The 24,833-nt window shown below is 43.7% G+C and overlaps 1 protein-coding gene across 1 annotated transcript in view; it reads left to right on the plus strand.

The window, feature by feature from the left end:
• Positions 1–24,819, plus strand: part of cdh6 (cadherin 6) — a 26,942-nt gene extending 2,123 nt beyond the window's left edge. The window contains exons 2-12 of the mRNA XM_046876873.1: positions 11,690–11,988; positions 13,833–14,127; positions 14,612–14,731; positions 16,163–16,336; positions 17,260–17,447; positions 17,612–17,862; positions 19,068–19,204; positions 19,980–20,101; positions 21,091–21,208; positions 21,315–21,566; positions 23,414–24,819. Of these exons, the coding sequence (XP_046732829.1) occupies positions 11,791–11,988; positions 13,833–14,127; positions 14,612–14,731; positions 16,163–16,336; positions 17,260–17,447; positions 17,612–17,862; positions 19,068–19,204; positions 19,980–20,101; positions 21,091–21,208; positions 21,315–21,566; positions 23,414–23,922 (2,364 nt within the window). The 5' untranslated portion in view covers positions 11,690–11,790 and the 3' untranslated portion in view covers positions 23,923–24,819. The remainder of the gene's footprint in view (positions 1–11,689; positions 11,989–13,832; positions 14,128–14,611; positions 14,732–16,162; positions 16,337–17,259; positions 17,448–17,611; positions 17,863–19,067; positions 19,205–19,979; positions 20,102–21,090; positions 21,209–21,314; positions 21,567–23,413) is intronic.
• Positions 24,820–24,833: the final 14 nt, after the last annotated feature.

Below are 24,833 nucleotides of genomic sequence, written 5' to 3' on the forward strand. Positions count from 1 at the left end.
GACGTATAAACAAACACACACAGGATACAGAGAATCTGTGATGATATATAATTCTGTTACAGTATGATTGTGTGTGTGTGTGTGTGTGTGTGTGTGTGTGTGTGTGTGTGTGTGTGTGTGTGTGTGTGTGTGTGTGTCTGCACAAGTTATTCCTTTTGAAATGTCCTTTATGTTTAAATAAATGGCCTGGAGGGAAAAACCTGCAAATCTGAAGCTTTTCTATGAATAAGGTTCATATTACAGCTGGGAAAACAATCGATTTGTTTCTGCGTCGCAGCTCATCTATAAAACAACCACAAAACTTCATCATCTGAGTTCTAATTACTTACACATGTTAATGCACAGAACAATTTCGAACAGCAGATAAAACACATGATAATGATGTGTAGCAATGATATGATGATAAGAATATATGATAGTAATATTTTAGGAAAGAGTAAAGAAAACTGGCGATGGATTTGGCCATTGTTTCTTTTTTTATCAAACAAATTAAATTGTTTAGTCTCAAAAAATGGCCCAGCTGTAATATTTTGAGAGGTAAATATACAAACCCATGTTTACACTGAAAATGTAAATGAAAATCATTAATGCAATGCTGATGTATAATTAATTATTATGTATTTTCAGTTTCTGAGCATAGACAAGGAGATTTAATTTGATTAACTCACTGTAAACCTTTAATACACAGGATTTAATTATATGGTTGTGTTTGTTTGTTTGTTTGTTTTTTGTTTGTTTGTTCATGTATAGGGACTCAAAGTAAAACAATTGAACTGTTTTATTATTTTCAGCTGTTCACTGTTATGGTATAGAAAACGGCACAGTTGAATTCTCAGCTCTGATTGGTCAACAATTAATCACATGTTTATATCCTGATTTGAATGCTTTTTGTTGTTTGATAGGTTTCTATAGTAACAGCTCTTTTTTGACGTGTTTTTTTTCATTATTGATGGTTAGAGTCTTCAGGGTTAGCGCTTTAATATGATTTGATGATAATACGAGGTAACTTTTTCCATTTCCATCACGTCTTTAGAACAGTGGTGGTATAAGAGGAATAAAACACTTTGAGATGCGGTTGTTGTAGGCAATAACGAGACTCTGCTGTATAATAGTTTGTTTCCTTCTGGTTTATTGTGTATGTTTTTGTGTGATGTTGAGTTATTGACCTGTGGAATATTGACCTTGAGAGTGAGAGTAGTGATGTAGAGGCGGAATCAGTACATATCAGAAACGTGGGGTTACGTCGTCAGTGCAAGTTTTCAAGACTCTTGTGAGCTAGAGGAACATCAGGACTGTACTGAAAATGGAAAAGTGGGATTAGTGCATCCCTAGTGGTGTACTCTCTGTGTGTGTGTGTGTGTGTGTGTGTGTGTGTGTGTGTGTGTGTGTGTGTGTGTGTGTGGACGGGTGTGTAAGGGGTCAAAGCACTTGTCATATTTCCGACCCCGGCTCAATGATGCTCAAACATTTTCAAGAACAGAAAACAAAGCACAGATGTACTTCTGGACCGGTGTGTGATAAAAAAATAGAAATGAATGGAACTGTGTGTGTGTGTGTGTGTGTGTGTGTGTGTGTGTGTGTGTGTGTGTGTGATTATAGCGGCGAGCTTCATTGTAGTCTCAGAGATAAGTGAACACTTACAGTAATCACCTGCTTTGGAGAGCGATGCTCTTTATACACAGATAAACGTGTTAAAAACGTGTCGAGACGAATCACATGAGCGTGAAAAATGAAAGTACAACATATGATCGACATGTTTTTATTTTTAAAATTCATTTTCATTTGATACGGATTTGGAAGAAAATCTAGATAATAAAATGCATATCAGTCAATCAGTCAGTAAATAAATCAAATGTATGGACTGTAGCTTCACTCTGACGCTCGTTTATCGTCTAAATCTGTTTTCTTTTTCAAAAAGTATGTTTAAGAAGAGCTGTCAGTATACACAACATTAATTATGGTCAAAAGTCCGATTTACAGAAATAAACAAATAAATAGGTGTGTATTTTTTTATTTCTGTAAATCGGACTTTTGACTAAGTTTTAATGTTTAATCCAGAAACCTTAAAAAATAAATATAATTGTTTTCTCATGTACCAAAGTTTTTAATCATAAAAATAAACTTGAACTTGTTTTATTAAAAGTTCTCTGAAATATAAGTCAGGAATGACCTCCTGAAATCATAAATAAGAAAAAAGAGTCATATAAAGAAGGGAGATCAAATAGAAATGTTTAGTTCCGAATATAAGAAGATAAAAATAAGCAGAATAATTTTATTCATCAGTAAATCAGGCTTATGAATTTATTACTGATACACAAAATGCATAACATCAAAATAGGAAAAAACCTTAATTTCCTGAATTATATTTTAAATTGAGTTAAAACTTAATTAGATTAGACTTTTTTGCATAAATTGGAACATTTATTTATTAGGAATAAACACTTTTGCAATAAGTTTCTACATTCTTTTATTATTATTTTTAAAATGTTATGTTACTTTTATTATTTGTGCTACAAAAAAAATACATTTTAGAATGTAAAGAATTTCAGGAATATTTGAATCCATATTGCTATTTAATGACATTTTGATTAAAATGTTTTTTTATATTTTATGTTAGGTTTCTAATAATAATAACAATAATAATAATAATAATAAAAACAAGATTTTTTTATGTCATTAATGTTGATATCTAGTAGAAAGGTGAACAGTGATGCATCTGATCATGTTATGGAAATGATATGGTTTCACTACAATCAGAAACAGGAAATAAAGAAACTTCTTCCTGATCCTTCAGTTTTGCTGTAAATCAAACACAGAAAGTTTTTAGTTAATAAAACGTGACCATCGTGAGCTGCAGAGGAAGCGTGGGCGAGAAGGCGCTAATGTGCAGAACGCGGCATGGCGTGTTTCGCCCAGATTAAAAAAGAGAAAAGAAGAAAAGAAGTCCAGATGAAAGTCTTCACTCATCCTTCTGTATGTAAATGTCCTCCTCACATGCCTGTGTGTTAATTAGATCATCTGGCTTCCAGTCAGCAGTGTTCTCTGCCCGATGTGCCCTGATAACGCCCATCAGACCACACCTGTAATTACCTTCACCTCACACTTACTCATCGAGCTCTTTACCTCACTAATGGGACTTTCTACATCCTTTCATTTTCAGTATCATTTTCCTGTAATGTCCGGAGAACAGGGAGCTCATTTTGGTTTGATCTGTAGAAGACGCTCTGATTAGTTTAGAGACGATCCCAGAGAAACAGACAATGAATGGATGTGTAAACAATCACTCTTCCATCTGAAATCTCCTCCCATCCTCTTATCACAACCCAAACCTTCCTCTATCTATCTATCCATCCATCCATCTATCTGTCTATCTCTCACTCCCTCTTTATCTCATCAAAATCCTAACATTTACACATCACACTTTTCATCCATTTATAGTATCACTTCTTTTCTCATCAGTGTCGCTTTATTTCTCCCTGAACATCAATAAGATAAAATTAAACTAAAACCAATAACTACATTTAATGAAATACAATGAAATGAAATTAAAAAGAAAGCATGAACTTTTTGGTCTGGAAAAGTCACAAATCTCTGACACTGGAGACTCCTTCCATAAACATCAAACAAACATCTCCAGCAAAAGCATGAACGATTATAGACTGTCTAATAGCGAGAGGGCTTCAGTCGCTACTGAAAATGCCACACCTCCCGACCAATCAGATTGAAGGATTCGTCCACAACGTCCCTGAGATCCAACGGCAGTTTGTTTGGCATCTCTAATGCACCATCTGGGGATTAATAGCTCTCTAATCCGCGTTTCATTTCCCAAGCATGTCCATTCAGACAGAAAGAATGGTGGCGTTGTTGGTGCTCAAATGTACGTATCGGAACAATCAGTGCTCACTCGACCCCCTGAGGTCGAGGTCACGCCGCTCATTCCACGGCGCCGGAGGTCAACTGGGGAATAAATCAGATTAGCGGCGACGCAAAACACAGACGACTTTCAGTCGCAGCGGGATGCGTGTATCATCGGTATTCTGTGTGCATGTGCAGGAATAAAAGAGCAGCCTGTTTTTTATTTATTCTCACAACAACACACGCAGTCCATCATCAGCGCTATTTCCTCTCCTCGGTCGCCGCCTCGACGTGCAGAAAGAATCGTAATACGCGTTCTCTCCATCAGATAACACCAGGAGCATTCGTGTCCAAGACTTGCAGAGTTACATCCTCGATTCTGATTGGTTAGGAGGCGTCGATTTATTGTACTATTTTGGCAGTTCAGGTTTATGAACACACACACACACACACACACACACACTTGCTTTTACACGCTCATCATCAAGCACATGGTGACGGTTTCTTGTTGATCAGGTTAGCATCAAGTGTGGAAGGAGTCTCCAGTACAAGCACTCTGTAACCGTCACAGGTATCGCCATACGTTTTTGTTTGTTGTTTTCAAGAGAAGGTACAATCAAATAATAATAAAGCTGCCAGGATGTTGCGTAAGTGAAACAGGAAGTGGTTTTACGGTGTAAAATATGGCAGGTCACCTTCCATGTTTCAAGTCACATGACCGTGAACATTCTCGGCTAATTAGGGATAAAGAATAAGGTGCTCTATACGTGTCACATGTTCACTACAGCACAGTGAAAATCTTTCTTCATATATTTCAAGCAGGTCAGCGATAATACAACACTGAAGGTTAAGGGCCATGCTCAAGGGCCCCAAGACTGTCCGCTTGGCAATGCTAGCGCTTCAACTGCCCCCTTCTGATCAGTAACCAAGAGCTTTAACCATTGAGCTACGACTTCCCTAATTATTTGGATTCGACTGTTGTCTCAGGTCCTTCACCATTTGGTCTTCACGCTCATGTTTCTCTGTTACACTGTGTCTTTTCAATCTACTTCTTCTTCTTGTTTCGTGCATCACTTCGGGGTGTACACGTAATGGAGTCGCGGTCACTATGGTAGCGGTAACTGCTACACGGCGTACAAAGTGAGTAGCAGGCAACGGAGTCCGTTTTGCAGTGCATCCTGGGAGACGACTGGAGCCTGTCATTTTTAAGATTGAAGACAGCGGCTTGTGGAATTGACTTCCCCCTCAGTGGATGGTGTAATTTGTAGTAAAAAGGTCTTGAGTGTGAGTGTGTGTGTGTGTGTGTGTGTGTGTGTGTGTGTGTGTGTGTGTGGGGCTGAGCTGATGCAATCTGCCTCGGCAGCTGCGAGTTAAAACTGAGCACTCGTTTCACCTGGACGTCATCCATTCACTCGACTCGACCCTGTTCACTCTCAGCCAACAATTTTACAATAACGGAGAGGGGATGGGGGAGAGGGAAAGAGAGAAAGAGAGGGAGGGGGTGAAAGAGAAAGTAAGAGAGGATGCTAGGAATGATGGAACAGTCGGAATGATCACACCGGGTGGTTTGGTATTGTACAGGGTTTTGAGATCACGGAACAGTCTATTTGAAAATAAGGGGGTGTGGCTAATAGTGACATACATGCTACATCATTATAGCGAATAAATACAGAGGTAGATGTTACTAGCCAGCTGTTGTCGCTAGTTGCTCTTATAGAGATGTAGTAATGTTATTTTATTAGTAACGAATCACATCAGGAGGTTGTTCACTGTAACAAGCTTTATAGTAAAATTGTAATAAACAATTAACTGTATGTGTATGTGATGAAGACGAAAACCGCAGCAGAGATTTGATTCCCTGCTACGAACTCAGAAAATACAGTCATGGCAGAAATAATCCGCATAATTACGAGATGAAGCCTGTGATTGGTCGATGCGTTAGGATACAATCGCCCGCGGTCCCTCTTACGTGATTTTCCAGGCTAATTGCCGATGTTTGAAATTTCTCAGCATGGAATGAAACCTTCCGAGCGATCCTCAGGAGAGCAACACGCCATTAATCCTCCCTCTCCACCGAGCGCTCCGTGAGGCTCAGCTTTAAAAAAAACCCTCTATGACCTTTTTCCCATTTTCCCAATCTGGTTTTTCCCACATTCAGCGTGAAGCGATAGCGGCTTACGCCATTAGCTCGGCTCGTCCCTCTGTTGTCTTTCGCAATTTCAATTGATTATTCTCAAGTCGGTCCAAAGACAGAGTGGATCATTAGTGTGTGCTACAAATTACCGACTGGGAAAAGCTTGCCAAGTGTGTTTCACAGCACTGACACATCTCTGTGTGTGTGTGTGTGTGTGTGTGTGTGTGTGTGTGTGTGTGTGAGGGCTGAAACAGGCCAAATAAAGCTACAAGGGAGATCCGCATACGATCCGTTCCTCATACAGAACCCGTGTTTGAGAAGAGCGAACCCAAATGAGCGCATCGCTAATAACTTGACAACTGCAAGGTCACGGAGTTCACCGCTCTCAGAGTGCTCGAGAGAAAAGAAGACAGGATGAAATCTGTCTAATCAGCATCCTTTAACCTTTATTCTCCACTCGCCTCCAACGACCTCCACAACATTCTCATTCCATCACTGTCTCAGACGCCGCCACGGCCTTCCGCCTTTTTCATTTATTTTTCCATGCTACAGCTTCGGGGTTTTCACTTCTATTTCTGTGCTTAATGTCAATAAAATGCCATTATCGATTAATTTTTTTAATACGTTTTTTCCCCCTTATATTTTTTTCCGTCCCTGACGTGCAGCGTAGGAATGGAAATGTCAGTCGTTGTTGTGATTGCAATCACGATGACATAAAGCAACCTTTTAAAACTAAAGTTATCCCGGTTGTAAAATAATAAAAATAAAAAGTCGTGAAAGCTGTATAACCCGTGACCAATCAGCATAGACCGGGTTGTACCACGTGACCTCATACATTCTTCATACTGAAGAAAAAGATACGGACGCGAGTGAATTTTATACAAAATGACAGAGGATTAGTCTTAAAAATAAACGTATTTTTATACTGTTTTTGTCATGGCTTGTGGGCGTGGCCTATCCAGCTAATTTTTGGTAGTGGAAGTACAGCCTGTATATACAGTGATCAGACATACTATCAGACATTAGAACATTCTGAGTGGTAAAGTGAAGAACACTGATGATCTTCATCATGGCTCCTGTTAGTGGGTGGATTTATTTATCAGGCAGCAGGTGAACATTTTGTGCTCAAAGTTGATGTTAGAAGCAGGAAAAATGGGCGTAAGGATTTGACTGAGTTTCACAAATTGTGACTGTTTAAGCAGCAAAAGGAGAGCAACACAATATGAGGCAGGTGGAGAAAATGTTCTGGCTGATTGGTGTATATCTACACTTAAAAAAGCATATGTTCATTTTTTACGTTATTTTCTGATTAGATTTGCAAAACTAGCTAACTGTTCTAGCTGCGTTCACTGTACAATCCAAAATACCTCTATTCAAGCTACATTTATTTTCCGAAACATCTCTATACACGATTTTTGTGAGAACGAGATGAAAACAGTTATGTTTTCTTTGACTTTTGCGGGAACAAGCCGCAGACAGAAACTTCAGTCTGAGGAATCATATTTCTCGCTATATACATCATCGTTAAATATTTGTGTAGAAATCAGAAAAACATGGCTTGTTACTGTAGATTATAATCACCGTCTTCAGATGCATGAAGAAATTTAACACACGAACAGCAAAGCAGGAGTGTTTCATGGATTAAAGATTTATGGGTCAGAAAGCCTCTTGAAGCGATTCATGCTCGGCTCTGATGCCTGGGCCTAAATCATCTCCGTACTTCTGATGGTTGTGGAGCTGCCGGTGCGTGAAGCTGCTAGCGGTCGGCATGTAAATCGGCCAAGTTGTGAGTGTACACAGTGGACGTGTTAATGACACCGTCAGACTGTTAAAGGCCTCACGGGAAAGACGTGCGATAAATATCGACGACAAGCCGCAAAAAAAAAAATAAAAATTCTCCCCAAGTTGGACTGCGAGCAACAGCTCTATTAGCTGGACGCACTCCTGATCTGCTTATTTGTCAATGAGGTGGAAGTGACAAGCAAGCCCACAAACACACACACACACACACACACACACACACACACACACACACAGAGGCTCATTTGCATCCCAATAGAGAACGACATTCCAGTAGTCCAGCACAATGCCGAGAGAAGCCGCTGACCTGAGAGATCCCGCTGAGGTCTTCACACAGCTCTTATTCTCACGCCGGGTTCTCCTCCCCTCACCCAGGGAACCGCAAACAAACAAAAAAAGCAACACAGTTGTAAACACCAAACACACACACTCACACCTACAAGTTAAAGGTTTGTATTTAAGCAGACAATGCAGAGATGCGGCTGAGGTTCCTTCATGAGCGAACATTCTGGGTGTAAAAGCCTGGTGTGTTTTTGGACCACCGCTGATGTGCAGCAGAAGCTACAGACTCATTGACTCACAGACCACATTATGGCCTCTCACGTTACGTAATTAAGAGGTCCCATCTGGTCCGGGCAATGCTCCCTGACACTAATTGTGTTGGTGCACATGGTCACCCCATTGGGACAAAAAAAACCTGAACATTTAAATCCATTATCTGTTCCTGTGGAGAATAAAGTGCACATGTTGCAGTAAGGAGGAGATTAGGAAGATCTACAGGGGGGCTAGGAAGCAGTTGGAAAGCAGGATTGTGCCTTGGATGAAGCTTTAGCCCCCTCACAGTAAGCACCGTCACATGCTTCAAGCTTCTTAACACTTCTCTGTGTTGTACCAAGTAAAGAACTGTTCACAAGGAAAGGAATTTGAGGCTGAAAGTTTAACGAGGCTCAGCGATGTTTGTTTGAAATAACACATAGATATCAGTAGAAGGCTCTTTCCACCATCTTTGAGTCCTTTGACGTATTCGTATTATTCTTCTAACAGATTTTAGCAGGAATTCTTAAAAGACTTGTGGAGATTATGGTAAGAGCGTAATATGGCCTGCAGGAGCGCTCTTTCACAACACTTCATCTTCACGTCTTCACCTCCCCACAGACGGAAGAACACCGAAGTTTTACAGTGATGTTCCTTCAGAAAAAAGTGTCATCCAGTGTTAACTAAATCGGTGCTATTCCAGGGCTGTAATTGAACACCGTCAGAGATATAAAACGGACAGTAAGACAGATACGAAAATATATATTACAAGTCGAGATGAGCAAATCAATCATCATTCACAAGGAGCAAGTTATCGCATAGCATCCTAAAACCTGAGCAGTCTAGACAGTCCCTTCGTCTCAACCAACCACTCCCCCCACTACCAGAACAACTCCTAACCTCCGCCCCTGAACCCAACAGACGTCAGACGGTTCGATGAGTATCGATTCTCCGCCGTGCCCTGAGGGAACCACATAGACTGGCAGCACGGCTTTGCAAGTCCACTGAATGGAAACCGGATCATCCGTGATGGCCAGAGCGTTCCGCCCACACTCGATTTCCCTTCACCTGATCTCCTCCGTCAGAGGGAGGGCCACAATTGGACATGCCATGTGTCTCCTTCCATTTCACACTGATGAGAGAAGAGATCGGCTCTCTTCTCTCCTAATTGAGCCCCAATGAGTCTGGAGGATAATCAAACATTTACTCAGACTCGCAAGACACAAGCGGCCCAGTTCAGAGCCTGGAGGAGAATGGACCTTTTTAAGCTACCTTGTTCATCATATAGGAGAAGTGGGAGACAGTTTGTGTGTGTGTGTGTGTGTGTGTGTGTGTGTGTGTGTGTGTGTGTGTGTTTGGCGGGCTGTGCTGCAGCAGGACTTGTTATCTGTCACCGCCCGTGGCTGACACTCTTCTTCTCTTGCTCCTAATTGCCCCTGCGGGACTCATCAGGAGGGCTGCGACTGTCCGCTGTGTGCCAGAGCTAGCAGCAACGGCTACGCTTAGAGCCCCCGCTCACACACACACACACACACACACACACACACACCACGTCCCACCAGCTCACTGCATCCTCCACAGGTGTCATTGATTTTTACACTACCCCCCTCGTCCTCTCCGCCTGTCAGTCGTTACCGCCACCTCTCCAGTCTCTGCCTTCCCTAGAGACTCAAAGGGGACTGTGTCTTTGAGGAGGAACGAAAACAAGAAAAAATTTCAGTAGAAAAAATAGGCAACCACTGATGGCTCAAGGTCAGACAGAGAGCTAAGTAGTCTGGAAACAAATGTGCAAAGTTGGTGCTATATGCCGCGTTTGCTAATTAGGCCACGAGGATGCGGCGCATAAACATAAAATTGGCAAAATGCACAAGCAGCTCTGATTAGTCCGAGGAGTGTTAATCCAGCCGTAACGTCATCCTCGTATATCAAGCCAATGTGCGGACGTCTCGGCGTATTAGCATGCATACGAGCCACCGAAATTACAGACAGCATGAAGTCCAGGTGTCACGTCCGGTTTTATGGAGCGTGCAATTGTGTTTATGGACAGCAGGGGAGCTTCTACACTCCTTTACCCACGTCTACCTCTCTCTCTTTCTCTCGCTCTATCGCAGCAGGTCGGAATCATAAACGATTTTGGGTGGACATTTTTGTGGCTGAGCGTCAGGGGGTTCTGCAGGTCACGAGTCCGTGCCGAACGCCTCAGACGCTTAAACCGCTCTCTGACTATAGGGTTCGGACCTCCATAACTTACATAAACTACAAGTGCAAGAGCGTGTCTCTCTTTTGTCTTTCTTTGTTACGCCCACACACAACGCAGCGCACACACATCGAGCCTGACAGCAAATCAATACAACCCAGCGTCTATTGTTAGCTCGTTCAATTAAAGCCAGTCATAACGGAAAGAAAAGCAGAATGAAAAGCTAAAAAGCAGTGTGTGTGTGTGTGTGTGTGTGTGTGTGTGTGTGTGTGTGTGTGTGTGTGTGTGTGTGTGTGTGTGTGTGCCATGCAAACTAATCCAGCAAAACAACGCTCTTTCATCTGAATTGCTGGACCCTTTAACCGTCGCTCCGTCTACCGCTGACCTTCCCTCGTTCCATACAGACAGATGAACGTATGCAAATGTCACCGTCACTATTGTAAATCACAACCTCGGAGAGATGTGTAAATGCGCCCGCTGTCTCGCGTCCCATCTCCGGTCCCATTTACAATATACTCTATATAAAGCGAGAGAAAGCAGAAGAGGGGAAAAAAGGCCACCTTTAAGACTGATGAAGAAGCAGGAGTTATTATGTGCGAGCGGTGTGAACGCTTTTGTCTCAGACCTTCCGAGAGGTCACGCAGTGAGAAGCGTGTTAATTCATCTCATCCCTGCTGATCAACACACACATACACACACGGGTTACCGCTAAACACTTCTCTGGACATGGTGTTTCTTTTTGCTGATAGTCTTCTGCAGCAGTGTTTTGCTCTGGAAAGCGAGCGCACTCCTATTGATTAATTGATAATAGTTTTAGCATGCGCAGTTTAATTTGCGCTACTTTCAGTGTCAGAGGCTAATGGCGGTCTGTAGCGAGAGGAAACTGGCTCGTGCGAGTTTTATCGCTTCTGCACTAAACGGGCTCCTGCAGAACTTCACGCTTCACGCTTTCCAAACTGCAGGACACCAATTATATAGATATCAGCGGCAGATTTGCTCGGTGTGCCCCCTCCCCACACACCCCCCCGCACTGCCATCATACGTTTCCCTGCAGCGGCTTCTAATTAAGGGACAGTTGTAATGTTGCTACGAGGCTCGGGTCAGCTCTAATGAAGCCTTAGAAGCTCCTTTCTTCAAATTAATTGCTCGCTCTTTTATTGGTGTTTTAGGTGACCCCGCCTTTTCAAGCCGGCACACAGGACTATGAGGGTGGCAGCAATCTCCACTCTACACAGCTTGAATCTGGGCAGATAGGACATAAGAAGGCGATATGAGGACTCTGACAGTGTTCCTGCTCTGGGTTTGGGTGGCACATGTCACGGGCGCCATGACGCTGTTACGAGGAAGGGAAGTCTCACGGCAAGAAAGGAACATGGAGATTCTAAAGCGTTCCAAAAGAGGATGGATGTGGAAGCAGTTCTTCTTGCAGGAGGAGTACACCGGGACTGACTACCAGTACATCGGAAAGGTAGGAAAGAAACCGTAGCTGTAATGACTCCCTGGTCATCTTCTCCTGTATAAACATCTCATCTGATCTACCATTCCAGAATGAACCTACAGAATGTAGAAAATCCTAGAGCTGTGCACTGACTTGAGCAGTCTTAGAGGTTTTTCAGATTGCTTGAGGGTTCTTCTTAGAGCAAAGAACCTCAGAAAACTGCTCCTCTAACTGTAGGTGGATAAATGAGGTGTGACTCATCAACTAAAGGAGAAGGTGTTGGTACAATGGTCTAAAAGGTTGTTGATTTTTAGATCTTCTAGGTTACTTTGCTTGTTTCTAACAGTAGGTTCCCTCACTGAAGACAGAGCTGAATATAAATTTTACTTTTTGATTTTTTTTTCTTTTTTGCATTACTTTCTTTTGATCTCGCTGAGATCAGACCTGGAGATGTTCAGGTGGCAGAACTGTTAAAAGGCAGTTTGTTTCATTCGCCTTGTAAAAGAAAAACAGATTTATATAGATATCGTTTTCTTCCACTTTAAAGACCTTGTTGCAGATGCAGCAGCGTAAGGATGACAGAACCACAGGCAAGTCTTCTGTTTCCTGTCTGTCGCACACGAGCATCTCGCTTCTGCACAGGAGACGAGTCACGTGAAGGCAGAAACTCCAAGAGACTGCAGAGAGAAAAGAAGTTTCATCATTTCTCTTAATTCTCCATCTCTCGGCTGCTGTCTTTTAATAATCAGTGCTGAAAAGCGTGGGATAGGTGATGGTGGTGATTCTCCTCCACGGCTCCTGCCAGGTCGAGGATGAGGAGCTCAGGTCTTCAGCTCTGCCCACCATCACTGGCAGAAGGGTCTTGACAGATGATCAAAGATTTGAATATTGTATTAAAAAAAAGCCTGAGCGCTTTGACGCTTGGAGAAGGGTCACGGCACAGAGGGATGCTGGTGTCGGTTCAGCGAGGGCGTCGGATTTACACCACCTCCAACTGTGAAGCGAGAAAAATGAAAAGGTCCTGAGAGGATTTCCAGGTGGGGTTGTGGATTTATAAACTCGTGAACATTGCTTTCTGAGACAAAAAAGAAATCTTATTTGCTTCTCAAAACGTTTCCGTGTGCAGCGTAAAGGATGAGAACAGCACAGGAGATCGAATTCCAAAAAAACTTTCAGAAGAGCGTTAAGCATTGAAGAGTCATTGTGTTCGAACGTTCTTTCAAACCCGGCCCCAACAAAATGTTCTGATTTTCACATGCAAAGAACAGGTGTGGTTTAATTGAATTACATCTCGAAAACAATGATTCACTTCAGCCCACTCAGGAGAGCATAAAAACGAATCCTCTTTTGCTTCATCAGACGCAAATCAGATCCACAAATCCGCTCCTTCAGCGTTAGAAAAGGTAACACACAAAAACACAACGCTTCACTGGAATCGCAAGACGGGTTTGAAACATCGGACGTGAAGGATGGCAGGATGGAAACGTTCGAGTTTCTGGCGTGTGAAAAAAAAACCCAGGGCCGTGCCTCATAGAGACAGCAGGTGTGACTGGCTCTCTGTCTAATGAATATGTATTCACCTTGATTGCACATTTGATGTTTCTTACTTTCATGTGATAAGCAATCAGAACTCAATTTCACAAGAGCTCATCTGCACATATTGGATCGACAGGACTTGCAGCGAGAAAAAGAGAGAGAGAGGGAGAGAGGGATAAAGAGAGAGAGAGAGAGAGAGAGAGAGAGCTGGATAGAGTTCCTTTTTGGGTTTTAAGTTCATTGTTCTTTTCCCATAGAGAAATCCAGAGTATGATGTGAGTGTTATCACCTTAAAGACAGATTTCTGATGAATGACTGAAACTGTATTCCATCTGCAGCTTCACTCCGATGTGGATCGAGGAGACGGCACGGTGATGTATGTGCTGACGGGCGAAGGCGCAGGGACTGTCTTTGTGATAGACGCAAACTCGGGCGATCTTCACGCCACGCGGAGCCTGGACCGCGAGGAGAAACCGTCCTACACGCTCCGAGCTCAAGCCGTCAACAAGAAGAACGGCCAGCCTTTAGAACCCGAGACGGAGTTCATCGTCAAACTCCACGACATCAATGACAACGAGCCTAAGTTCGAGAAGGAGGTTTACACGGCTAGCGTCCCCGAACAGTCACACATCGGTACGTTTTTATTTCAACCATCGGTCATCAAATGCTTTTTATCATCAGACAAATCTGTTTCTCTTTCAACATAAGTTTTCGAAACAACGCAGCTTCTGTAGGCAGAACAATTTAGCAGTTTATCCAATCACATGCAATTATGTAAATTTGCGTCACATTCAAGTCTTTTCACATCAACTGAGGTGATTAAGTAAAGAGTCTTGTGATGAAAATGACAATAGAAACATTATAGTTATAATAAATCACTACTTTGGACACTTAAGTAGATTTTAAAGGCATTTTATTGAAGTGAAAGTTTAAAGGAGTTTTACTGGAGTAATGTTTTTCCGAGTGGATCACAACTTTAAATACTTGGATTGTGTACTTCATCCACCACTGAATGTATCTCATCTGTTCAGGACTCCAGAAAAATGTGGCAAAGTAAGAAATATTCGCAAAGTAAGAGATTGATCAAAATCACTGATATACTTTTTTTTTTTCTAAGGAACTTCGGTTATTCAGGTGACGGCCCATGACGCAGATGACGAGATGTTCGGCTTGAGTGCCAAACTGATGTACAGCATCAGCCAGGGCCACCCGTACTTCTCTGTCGAGTCAAATACAGGTCAGACGGTCCATCCAGTATGGTGTGTTTTCATTTGAGAGAGAGTGAGAGTGAGAGAGAGAGAGAGAGAGAGAAATACAATACGTAGCACAGAGAAAGAAAATAAAAGAAATTTGAGAGAAAGGTAGAGCAGGAGAGCACTTCAGTAATGTGAAAGGTTTGCATTACGACCCTCCCACTCGAGCACTTTGGTGGAACAAACTCACAGCAGTTTAATCATTTTAATGTGCACCCTGGACCGGCTCCAGCAGAGGTCTTTGTTTAAACAGAAACACAAAAAGCTCATGCAGCAGATTAGCATCCAGCTTAACAGCGATCCGGGGCGAGTCCAGATGTGGCACGCACCACGATATGCATGTAAGTCGTAAAAGGAGTCTATTCATCAGGACCCAAGGTTAATCATGGAGTTCGGAGAAGAAGAAATGCACAGCGGATCCCGGACTCGGATTTGGAGTTCCTTTTTTATGAGATGTAACAGATGAAGAGCTCGAACTGCCATCTGTGACAGCTTTATGGCCATTTGTAGTTTGGACACATTCTTTTGCTTTCCAGCGATTTCTTAGAGCCGGGTTTCACTGAAGAGCTCGTTTCAGCAAACCGCAATATCATATGTGGGTCAGTGTTAAAAATCTGATTGTGGAAGATACAACGTCTCTGTGAGGATACGATATTTTTGATGATATTGCTATTTATGATACGATATTTGACATTGCTTCTGTCTCTATGATACAATATTATATGATACAGTACATGATGATAGTGTATCTGGTAACTGAGATTATAGCTATGAGTGTTTAGCCCCCTAGTGGTATAGCTAGCCCTTTACAAGCCCGTTTTCATTCAAAACTCACAGATCCTGAATTAATTTAATACGTTACTGCCGTAGAGGTTTTTACCCGCGCCATAAGATTTGGAGAGCTTCACCACCGCACAGCATGCTCGGCTAGGCCGGCAGAGTGCCACACCACACCACAGCGCCAGTCTTTATCCTTCAGCCCAGATAATTCACTACCTGCAGCTGCATCCCAGCCGAAGCTGCCGATGCCAGTTACAATCTCCAAGGCAACATAAGGGTCAGCGTGCTTTCATCGAGCTTAGCGCTGCTCCAACACACACAGGGTTTTTAGCCACATTTTCAACACAACCGCGGTTTTTCAACTCTTCCCCCAGAGCCTCGTCATTTTGGGGATCCTCATCACAAAGCAGAGTGAGCGTAGCATTAAAGCGTCTCCATAGAACATAATGATGATGGAGCTTCTGCAGAAAAACAGGACCTTGCGCATTTCTCTTTCTCTATGTGTATACTGTACATACATACATATATATATATATATATATATATATATATATATATATATATACAGTAAGTCTGTGTGTATGTGTATGTGAGGGGGGAAACAAGCAACCCACACAGACCTGTGTTTCCTTCAGGCATAATCCGGACAGCCTTAGGGCCCTCGGACATGGACAGAGAGCAGAGGGAACATTACCAGGTAGTGATCGAAGCCAAGGACATGGCAGGCCAGAGAGGCGGCTTAACGGGCTCCACTATAGTCAACATCACGCTGACCGATGTGAACGACAATCCTCCTCAGTTTGCACAGGGTAAGGCTGCAGCACTGCACTACAACACACACACACACACACACACACATCATGAACAAGAAACTCTCCACACACCACTCACTGCTGTTTGCTGAGGATTTAGCTCATGAATTTTTAGTCCACGTGCGCTGGATGACAGACAATCACTCATCAGCGCGCTTTAGCAAATGAATACAAATCAAACAGCCGTATCGGGGGTGGACGTTTCAGATATTTATCACCAGGAGAGTGGAAATCTTACAAGGCTGAAGGGTCGCAGCTGACATATCGCTCACTAGTTTACATTTTCATTTACAGCATTTGGTAGATGCTCTTATCCAGAGCTACTTACGGTGATCTCGTGTATGAGGTGATATCAAAAAGGTTCAACACTACTGGTGTAACTGGTGCTGTTCTGACCCATGTGTGTTCCCACGTCTGCAATTTTATCATGGAGAGCGAGTAAGAACAAAGAACATACGTGAAATTCTGCATAAAACCCCAGAGAAGTTTGACCAACACCTTCACCACTTCAGATTGCCGTTTCTATAGTAATAACTCCTCCAAAGCTTGGTGTAATAAGATGCTTAATCAAGATTTATGTAAGGAGTCTCCAGTGTCAGATCTTTAAAAGGTTGGTACAGTTTATGAGGACTTTTTTGAGAAGGTTGTCAAATTTTGTCTTCAATAGAAAGATAAAAGAGAGACTGGAAAGGGAAAGATGTTATCGCTACTTTAATGTGCGTGAGAACATTCGTTGATTTAACACTTTTGTAATATTCCACAACATTAAGTGTAAACAGATAAACAGATGAAAAGTGTGACGCATCAATCTCCAGCAATTAAACACAGAAGAATGAGCTGAACGCTCTGAAGGCTCTTCATCAGAAAGATATACATCTCTGATGTTCCACAGTGACTTTATACTGATCTCCTCCCCTAAGGTGTGTATCAGTTCAGCATTCCTGAGCTGAGCGAGCCCGGCACCGAGGTGGGTCAGGTTCGAGCCTTAGACGCAGACATCGGTAGGAACGCAGAGATGGACTACACGCTGGTGAGCGGAGACGGCATGGACGTTTTCTCGATAACGGCTAACAAAACCACCCAGAACGGCATCCTCAGCGTCAGAAAGGTAAAGCCGGTTACTTTGGGCCTCCTGCCGCTCATGCAGTCCTGGTTACCGTCTCATTAGGGGATTCCATGCTGTGCAATAATGACTTCCCTCAGCTCAGCAGGCCTGAGTATTGTCCTGACTGAACCTACTACACATGGTGGGCACTTTGTTTCTTTCCCCAGCCTTTGGATTACGAGAGAAAGAAGTCATACACGCTGCAGGTGCAGGTGCGCAACACGTACCCAGACCAGCGCTTCATCAGCGTGGACGCTAAAGACACGGCTACGGTGCGGATAAACGTGGAGGACGTAGACGAGCCTCCGAGATTCGAGCGTCCCAGTTACGTGATGGAAGTGAAGGAGGACGCAGCCGTGGGCACCGCCGTCGGGTCGGTCAGCGCCGTGGATCAGGACGCGCGACGCAACCCGGTCAAGTAAGCAAAGTGGATCACGATATACCATGATTATAGATATGACATGGTCCTGACACAGAACCGGATGTACTGTAGATACGATGCTTTTTTCTAACTCAACTCACCATCGCTGTCCACAATGGAGGTCAGAAATACTGAAATACCCTGAAAGCGTGAGATGTTTTGGACTGGGTCGTTATCCTGAGAACGTTTCACTTCTCAACACTCCTCGGTTCAGAAGCACCTGATTTCAGTAATGAGCTCTTTCTCGCTAGATAATGAGGAAGCCTAATTAGTGAAATCAGGTAGAGTCATGTGCACCAAAGCAAACATCTGAGTGGAGCTGGATTTTACATGGAGGTCGTTTTGATTCGTGTTTCCACTATAATGGAGTTTTCTTTCTTTTCTGAATAATAATAATAATAAAAACAGTGATAATAACTTCACCTTGCACGATCTCCTCTAAATTCCCATGTTTTTCTCTAAAGCTTTTCTTTTAGATAGACGTCTTTTATTTATTAATTTATTTTTAATATTCAGTTTATCCGTGTGCAAAAGGCTACGTGCGTGATTGCGAAACATCCGTCCCCATCGATCTAAATGACCTTCACCTGCAGGGCTCGGCTTTATACGCTCTGAATGCGAGTGGAGAGCGAACACATCCGCACCGTGTCCGCTTTTAATTCAAAAGGTCCCCCGTGTGTGACTTCTATTGAATTAATCTTAATAAGCTTCCATTATAAAAATAAATGAAGATATTCGTTTCTACAATAAATGTCTCCTTTATTTGGTCCCCTCCGGAGGCCGCGGTAAATAAGAGCGCGGAGAAGGAAGCGCAATTACGGAGCCCGAGCAGCAGACAAGGAGCAGGACTTCAGGGCAGGTAATTATCAGACATCCGGGGCATCGTGATGGGGCAGCGCGGTCTTGCTGAACATCAGGAGGATAATTAGCAAATGGAGCGTTCCCTCTGAATGATTGCGTCTGAAAGAGCAATATCGCAAGCTCCCGCTGAACCGAGAACAAATGGGCGCAGGCCGAGAGCGGCCTTCAGGCTCGGTGGATGTAATCAGTTCTGCTTCTCGAACCTGTCACCCTTTTTCGCAAGAGTTCCAGGCAGCGAAGTTACCTTGTAGGAAGCATTATTCTTCGTTCAGTATGCAGCACAACACCAGCAGCTCTCCTCACTAAGGAGTATTGATTCAGAGGGATGGTGTCATTTCCAGGTACACAATTGATCGGCACACAGACGTGGACCGGATATTTAACGTGCACGCTGGAAACGGCTCTATATTCCTGCAGAAGCCTCTTGACCGAGAAGACCTTGCATGGCACAATATTTCTGTGATCGCAGCCGAGTTCAGTAAGTCATGCACACACACATTTCCATCTGTCAAAATATCACACTGACATTAGATTAAAATCAGAAAACGTGAGGGCGTAGCTGGAGAACCTTAAACAGAACTGTGCACGTAGAGATCTCCAACTTCTATTACAAACATATATAATTATTAAATGATTGAGAATTAACGTGATTTTATTAAAGCTAACCTCGTTACTGTTATCATTATCCATTCATTTCCATACAGCTGCAAATCGCAGGTTCATATCATGTTCTCATGATAATGCATTACAGTTACTACAGCAACAGCTCGGAAATCGGATTAAAGTCGTGTGTAATCACCAATAGAGTGACATTTTCTCTATGCGCATAAGAAAGGAGTCTCCAAAGTTTTGGAGTATACTCGAAAAGTAATTAACTGATTATTTTCTCAACATGAAGCCGTTTGTTTCGTAGTTATTCGCTGAGCTGCTGAGATCCGAGTTACACAGAGCTCATTACAACCAAATAAAAACTAGTATTCAATTAGTAATGTTCATGTTGAAAAGCTGAAATTCAGAATTGAAAAAAAGGAAGGAACAATATTAAATCAGGTGCGTCCACGTGACGGAAAGAAACGACGTCTAAAAGGCGATAAAATAAATAATTACTCCTAATTAACACGTGTCTACTGTTAACTCCAATTAATATTCGTTTCCTGACTTTTGCTTTGGCACTGCTTTTAAATGGACCTTGTGTGTGTGTGTGTGTGTGTGTGTGTGTGTGTGTGTGTGTGTGTACTCTGTTTTTTTCTCAGATAACCCCCAGCAGACGAGTCGAGTGCCCGTGTACATCCGTGTGTTGGATGTGAACGATAACCCACCGGCGCTCGCCTCCTTCTACGAGACCTTTGTGTGCGAAAACGCCAAATCCGGCCAGGTAAAGTCCGGAAGGTTTCCTTTTTTGCACCGGGGGGTGGTGGTGGTGTGTCGTGTCAATTTCGAGATAAGAAGCTATGAGAGTGCGAGCAGTTTGTCGAACACGGCGCAACCTCCTGACGGAGATAAAGATCTGCGATGAGTGTTTGGCCCGGGCGGATTAGACGTCGAGACCTTTTTCTGTCACGCTTGATGAGATTAAGTGTCGCGCCGGATGACAGGTGCTGTCACTTATCACAGCCACTTTATAATAACTACCTTTGCACACACACACACACACACACACACACACACACACCTCTCCCTGCTGTTCGTCATAGCACAGGTCAACGATCCGCCCCAGCGCAGGGCGACGCCCGACTCCTGAACACCCACCGGCTAATCTATTCTCTTAGAGATTTCGGATCCTGATGTTCAGGAGTTTCTCGGGAACGTGATCATGAAGAGTGAGTCGTATGTGTGACTGGTATATAATGAAAAGCTGATTGGGAGCCACCGTAGGGGCGGGAAGGTGAAGTGTCCGGATGGTTGCTATGGCCGACAGGCAGAAACACACTAAACACCAGAGGATTGCTGATTAAATTTTAGATGTGTCCTTGAACGAGGGCATTTAACCTCGAGTTGCCCTTGCTAACCACACAAGACAAGACCAAGTTCAATCGCTGAGCCGAAAGCTATCCTCACTTCCAATGAGAGCTCTCCAGTGTGTGTGTGTGTGTGTGTGGTGAAGTAGGAAGGACACAGGAAGGAAAAGACATTATATAAATGTAAAATATTCGACCGCGTCTACTAATCTGATTAAAAATGATTTGTGGAAAACAAATTCCACGGCTCATTGAAACTCGAATGCAATTGATTTGTATACGCAACACTAATTAGGATCAATTAGAATTTCACCATTAAGGACAATTCAGCCGTTGTTTTCCATTTAACTGAAGTCAGCAAGTCGCTGTGTGTATGTGTTTTTCAATTAGCGCTCTTTTATCTCAGAAAATCCAGACCATAACGGCGGTGGATCGGGACGAGCCGTCTGGTGGACATCGCTTCTTCTTCACGCTTGCACCGGAAAGCTCTGCGAAAGCCAACTTCTCGGTGCGAGACAACGGAGGTGAGTCATTTCAGAAAGTAGGGCACAATCAGAACCCATTTGGAGATTTACACCCTCTCGCTCGTACCCCTGCCTAAACACTTGTCCTTGTTTCTTTCTTCCGCAGACAACACCGCAGGCATCTACACACGACGGACTGGATTCCGGCAGCCGCAGAAAAACATGCACCTGGTCGCCGTGGTGATTTCGGACGGCGGGTTCCCTATGATGAGCAGCACGGGGACGCTGACGGTGCGAGTGTGTACCTGCGACCGAGACGGAAACATGGAGAGGTGCAGCGCTGAGGCTCTGAGCGGGACAGCCGGACTCAGCACCGGAGCGCTCGTGGCTATTCTACTCTGTGTTCTCATCCTGCTCCGTAAGTGTCACATGGGAGGGGAAAACTACGTGGCTCACATTCAGAAGTGCATGTGCATTTTTTCCCCCGACTCTTTTCAGGGTCACTGTCACTCAACACAAGTCTAATTTATTTCATGATCTGAGACTTATATAACGAGGGGGCGTGGTCTCTTCTAGAATGACTCCACCCTCATGCAGAAGCTCTGATTCGAGATTTGAGAAAGCAAAACTAAATCCCGACCATCGGTTAAATACGTCACACACCACACGTGGTCTAATGTTAATCCATTGCTGTTGGATTTGGCGAGTGTACAGAGATTTTCTAATCTAATTTGAGGTTTGTTCTGGCCACTCCCAGGCCACGCCCATGAGCCTCAACATGGAATAGAATGGAATAGTGTTGGTTGAGTCCGTATATGCAAATGAGAACAGTTCTGAGTGGTTGTGGCTTCAGCTGATCAATAGAATGGTGGGCATGTCTTTGCTTCCTCTGAAAAGCTGCTCTGTATAGAAATAAATAAATTTACACGATAATATTAACATCCACACGATGTTCCGTTTGAGTCGTACAGTATTGAATAAAACATAAATATGACGGAAACTTGTTTTAAGTGACCTCAGAGGAACACGTTGCTAGCATGCATGCTCTAAGCATTGACTAATTAATTAGGAGCTAATTTGCATAACTAATCAAGTGTCAGTTAGCATGTTTCCCAGGAGGTCATTTTGATCTTTGGTTGTAAAAATAGAGGCCCACATCTGGCACTTTAATCATTCCTCACGAGGTTTTTATCCGACGGCTACAGAAGGCCACGATATTATTCCATACTCAATGTTTATGTAACCGCGGCGACCGAGAACTAACGCCACGATAATCCAACGTTTCTGAATTCACCCCCGAAGCCTCCAGACAAATTACTGATTTCTCCTCGGGGCCAAATCCGGCAGCGGTGTCCTGTTTTTATCGCTCACTCCATCCGTCTATCGTCCTGTCCACGCCGTTACAGTGCACTCATCCTTCAGCCTCGCTGTCAGGCAGCTCTTTCTCTCTCTCTCTCTCTCTCTCTCTCTCTCTCTCTCCGTCATGCTCATGCTGCTCTCGGCCTGTCAGCCCGAGCCTTTGTGTGCAGCGACGTTACATTAATTACTACTGCGCTGCTCTGAAATGTGCACATCCGGTCAGAATGCAAAGTACAGCCCTGACACGCTTAAACGCTCCGGACTGATAAGTGCCACGCCGTCAGACTGTCAATCAGCCCACGACAAAGAATCCATTTCAAATCCATTCAAATTAAAGCACATTATTAATTTTTTTTTCATCTAAAGAGAAATAGTAGGATTTTTTCATGTCAGACTCCAGTGGTGTGGATTTATATTTTTGGGTGATATTTAATAAAAATCAAACTGGATTGGGTTTATAAAAGACGGTTAGGTGTGTGTGTGTGTGTGTGTGTGTGTGTGTGTGTGTGTGTGTGTGTGTGTGAAATACCCCGTCATTCACATGCCGAGCGCTTTACAGTTAAAGCACATATTATTACATGTTCCTGTTCCTGAGCAATGATTTTATATTCTTTTGAATCAAACCATCTTTTTTAACTACACTACAGTCTTGCTGTTTGTCTTTTATGACCTTCAAATCTGCATCCAAGGTCGTTTCTCCTAATCATCCAGAGTTAATGGAACAGTTTGCACAGCTGTGTTTGTAAAAAAAAAACTCAACATCATTCGAGGATGCTCAGATTGCGTACATCTTCTCTTTGTCACTTGTCAATTATCCCTCCTACTCACTCTGTGTGTGTGTGTGTGTGGGTGTGTGTGTGTGGGTGTGTGTGTGGGTGTGTGTGTGTGATTTTTTTTTCTCTCCAGTAATCGTTGTGCTGTTTGCCGCTCTGAAGCGCCAGAAGAAGAAGGAACCCCTGATTATCTCCAAAGAGGACGTGAGGGACAACGTGGTGAGTTATAACGATGAGGGTGGCGGCGAGGAGGACACGCAGGCCTTCGACATCGGAGCGCTGCGCCACCCGGAGGTCATGGAGGAAAGCAGTAAACTGAGACGTGACGTGGTTCCGTCCGAACCCCCGTACCCTCCACCTTCTCTGCTCCGGACAGCCGTGACATCACGAGACAACTCGGACGTGAGGAACTTTATCACGCAGCGCGTTCAGGAGCACGACAGCAGTCCCACAGCGCCGCCCTACGACTCTCTCGCCACCTACGCCTACGAGGGCGAAGGCTCAGTCGCCGAATCGCTTAGCTCCCTCGGCTCAGGATCGTCCGAATCGCCTCACGATTACAGCTACCTAAACGAGTGGGGGCCGCGCTTCCGAAAGCTTGCCGACATGTACGGGGCCGACGAGAGCGAATGGGACTCGTAACACGCCTCGGCTTCCTTACCGCGGAATTCTCACGCCGCCTTGTATTCCTTACAAAGTGGAATTCTAACAAAGTGCCCTTCTCCTCTGCCCCCCAAACTCCATCCAGCACATCGGATGCTGATTTTATTTTTGCTTTTTTTGCGCAAAGCCAGACGCAGTAACACACGGCGTCGACTTTAGGATGAAGGTCGTCATGGTGACACTTTGTTTCCGGATAATCCGGCGTGAGAACAGACGTCACGGAATCAGGAAGGACTCGGAATACGGATAATTTCTGATAAAACTCCTTCTTAAGCAGCGGTTCACGGCGGACCTTAAACTCTTCTGTGGAACGTGGAGTTCACACTGCGACGCCGTCCACGTCAGCGAGCGTTAACGATCCGGAGCTCTGATCGGCTCAACGTCAATCATCTGTATACTTGATTTTTGTTGTTTTAGTTTCAGTATAACTTCTGATGTACAGTAATCCGTCAGTGTTTTCCGAGCAGACGCGGCGCTTCAGAAATTCGGGTCGGGTGAAAGATGTTTTCGTGACTGCCAACCGTTTTCATCGTCTACTCGAGAATACAGCAGAAGCTTCCAATTATCTACTCGCTCATAGGCAGGAAATGTGACTCGCATATCTTTTGGCACGCGTCTCGAACTACATCCCACCATCTCACATTCCTCTTACTCGAGAAGCCTATTTACAAAAAAATCACCTTGCCCTAAACACGGAAAAAAAGACGCGTTCGTTTCCAAGAGCAGCGCGTCCTATATTTTATACGAAGAAGAATTGACAGAAATATTAATCCTTTTTCCAGATCTATGGATTTGAGTATTCCTAAAAACCACATTCCTGTACTGTACTGTTCCTTCTCCTTTTCACTGCTGTTTTTGTTAAACAGCAGTGAACCCCACCCCGGGTCATT

This window comes from Silurus meridionalis, chromosome 20, assembly GCF_014805685.1.
Source record: "Silurus meridionalis isolate SWU-2019-XX chromosome 20, ASM1480568v1, whole genome shotgun sequence".
In the NCBI taxonomy this organism is placed as follows: domain Eukaryota; kingdom Metazoa; phylum Chordata; class Actinopteri; order Siluriformes; family Siluridae; genus Silurus; species Silurus meridionalis.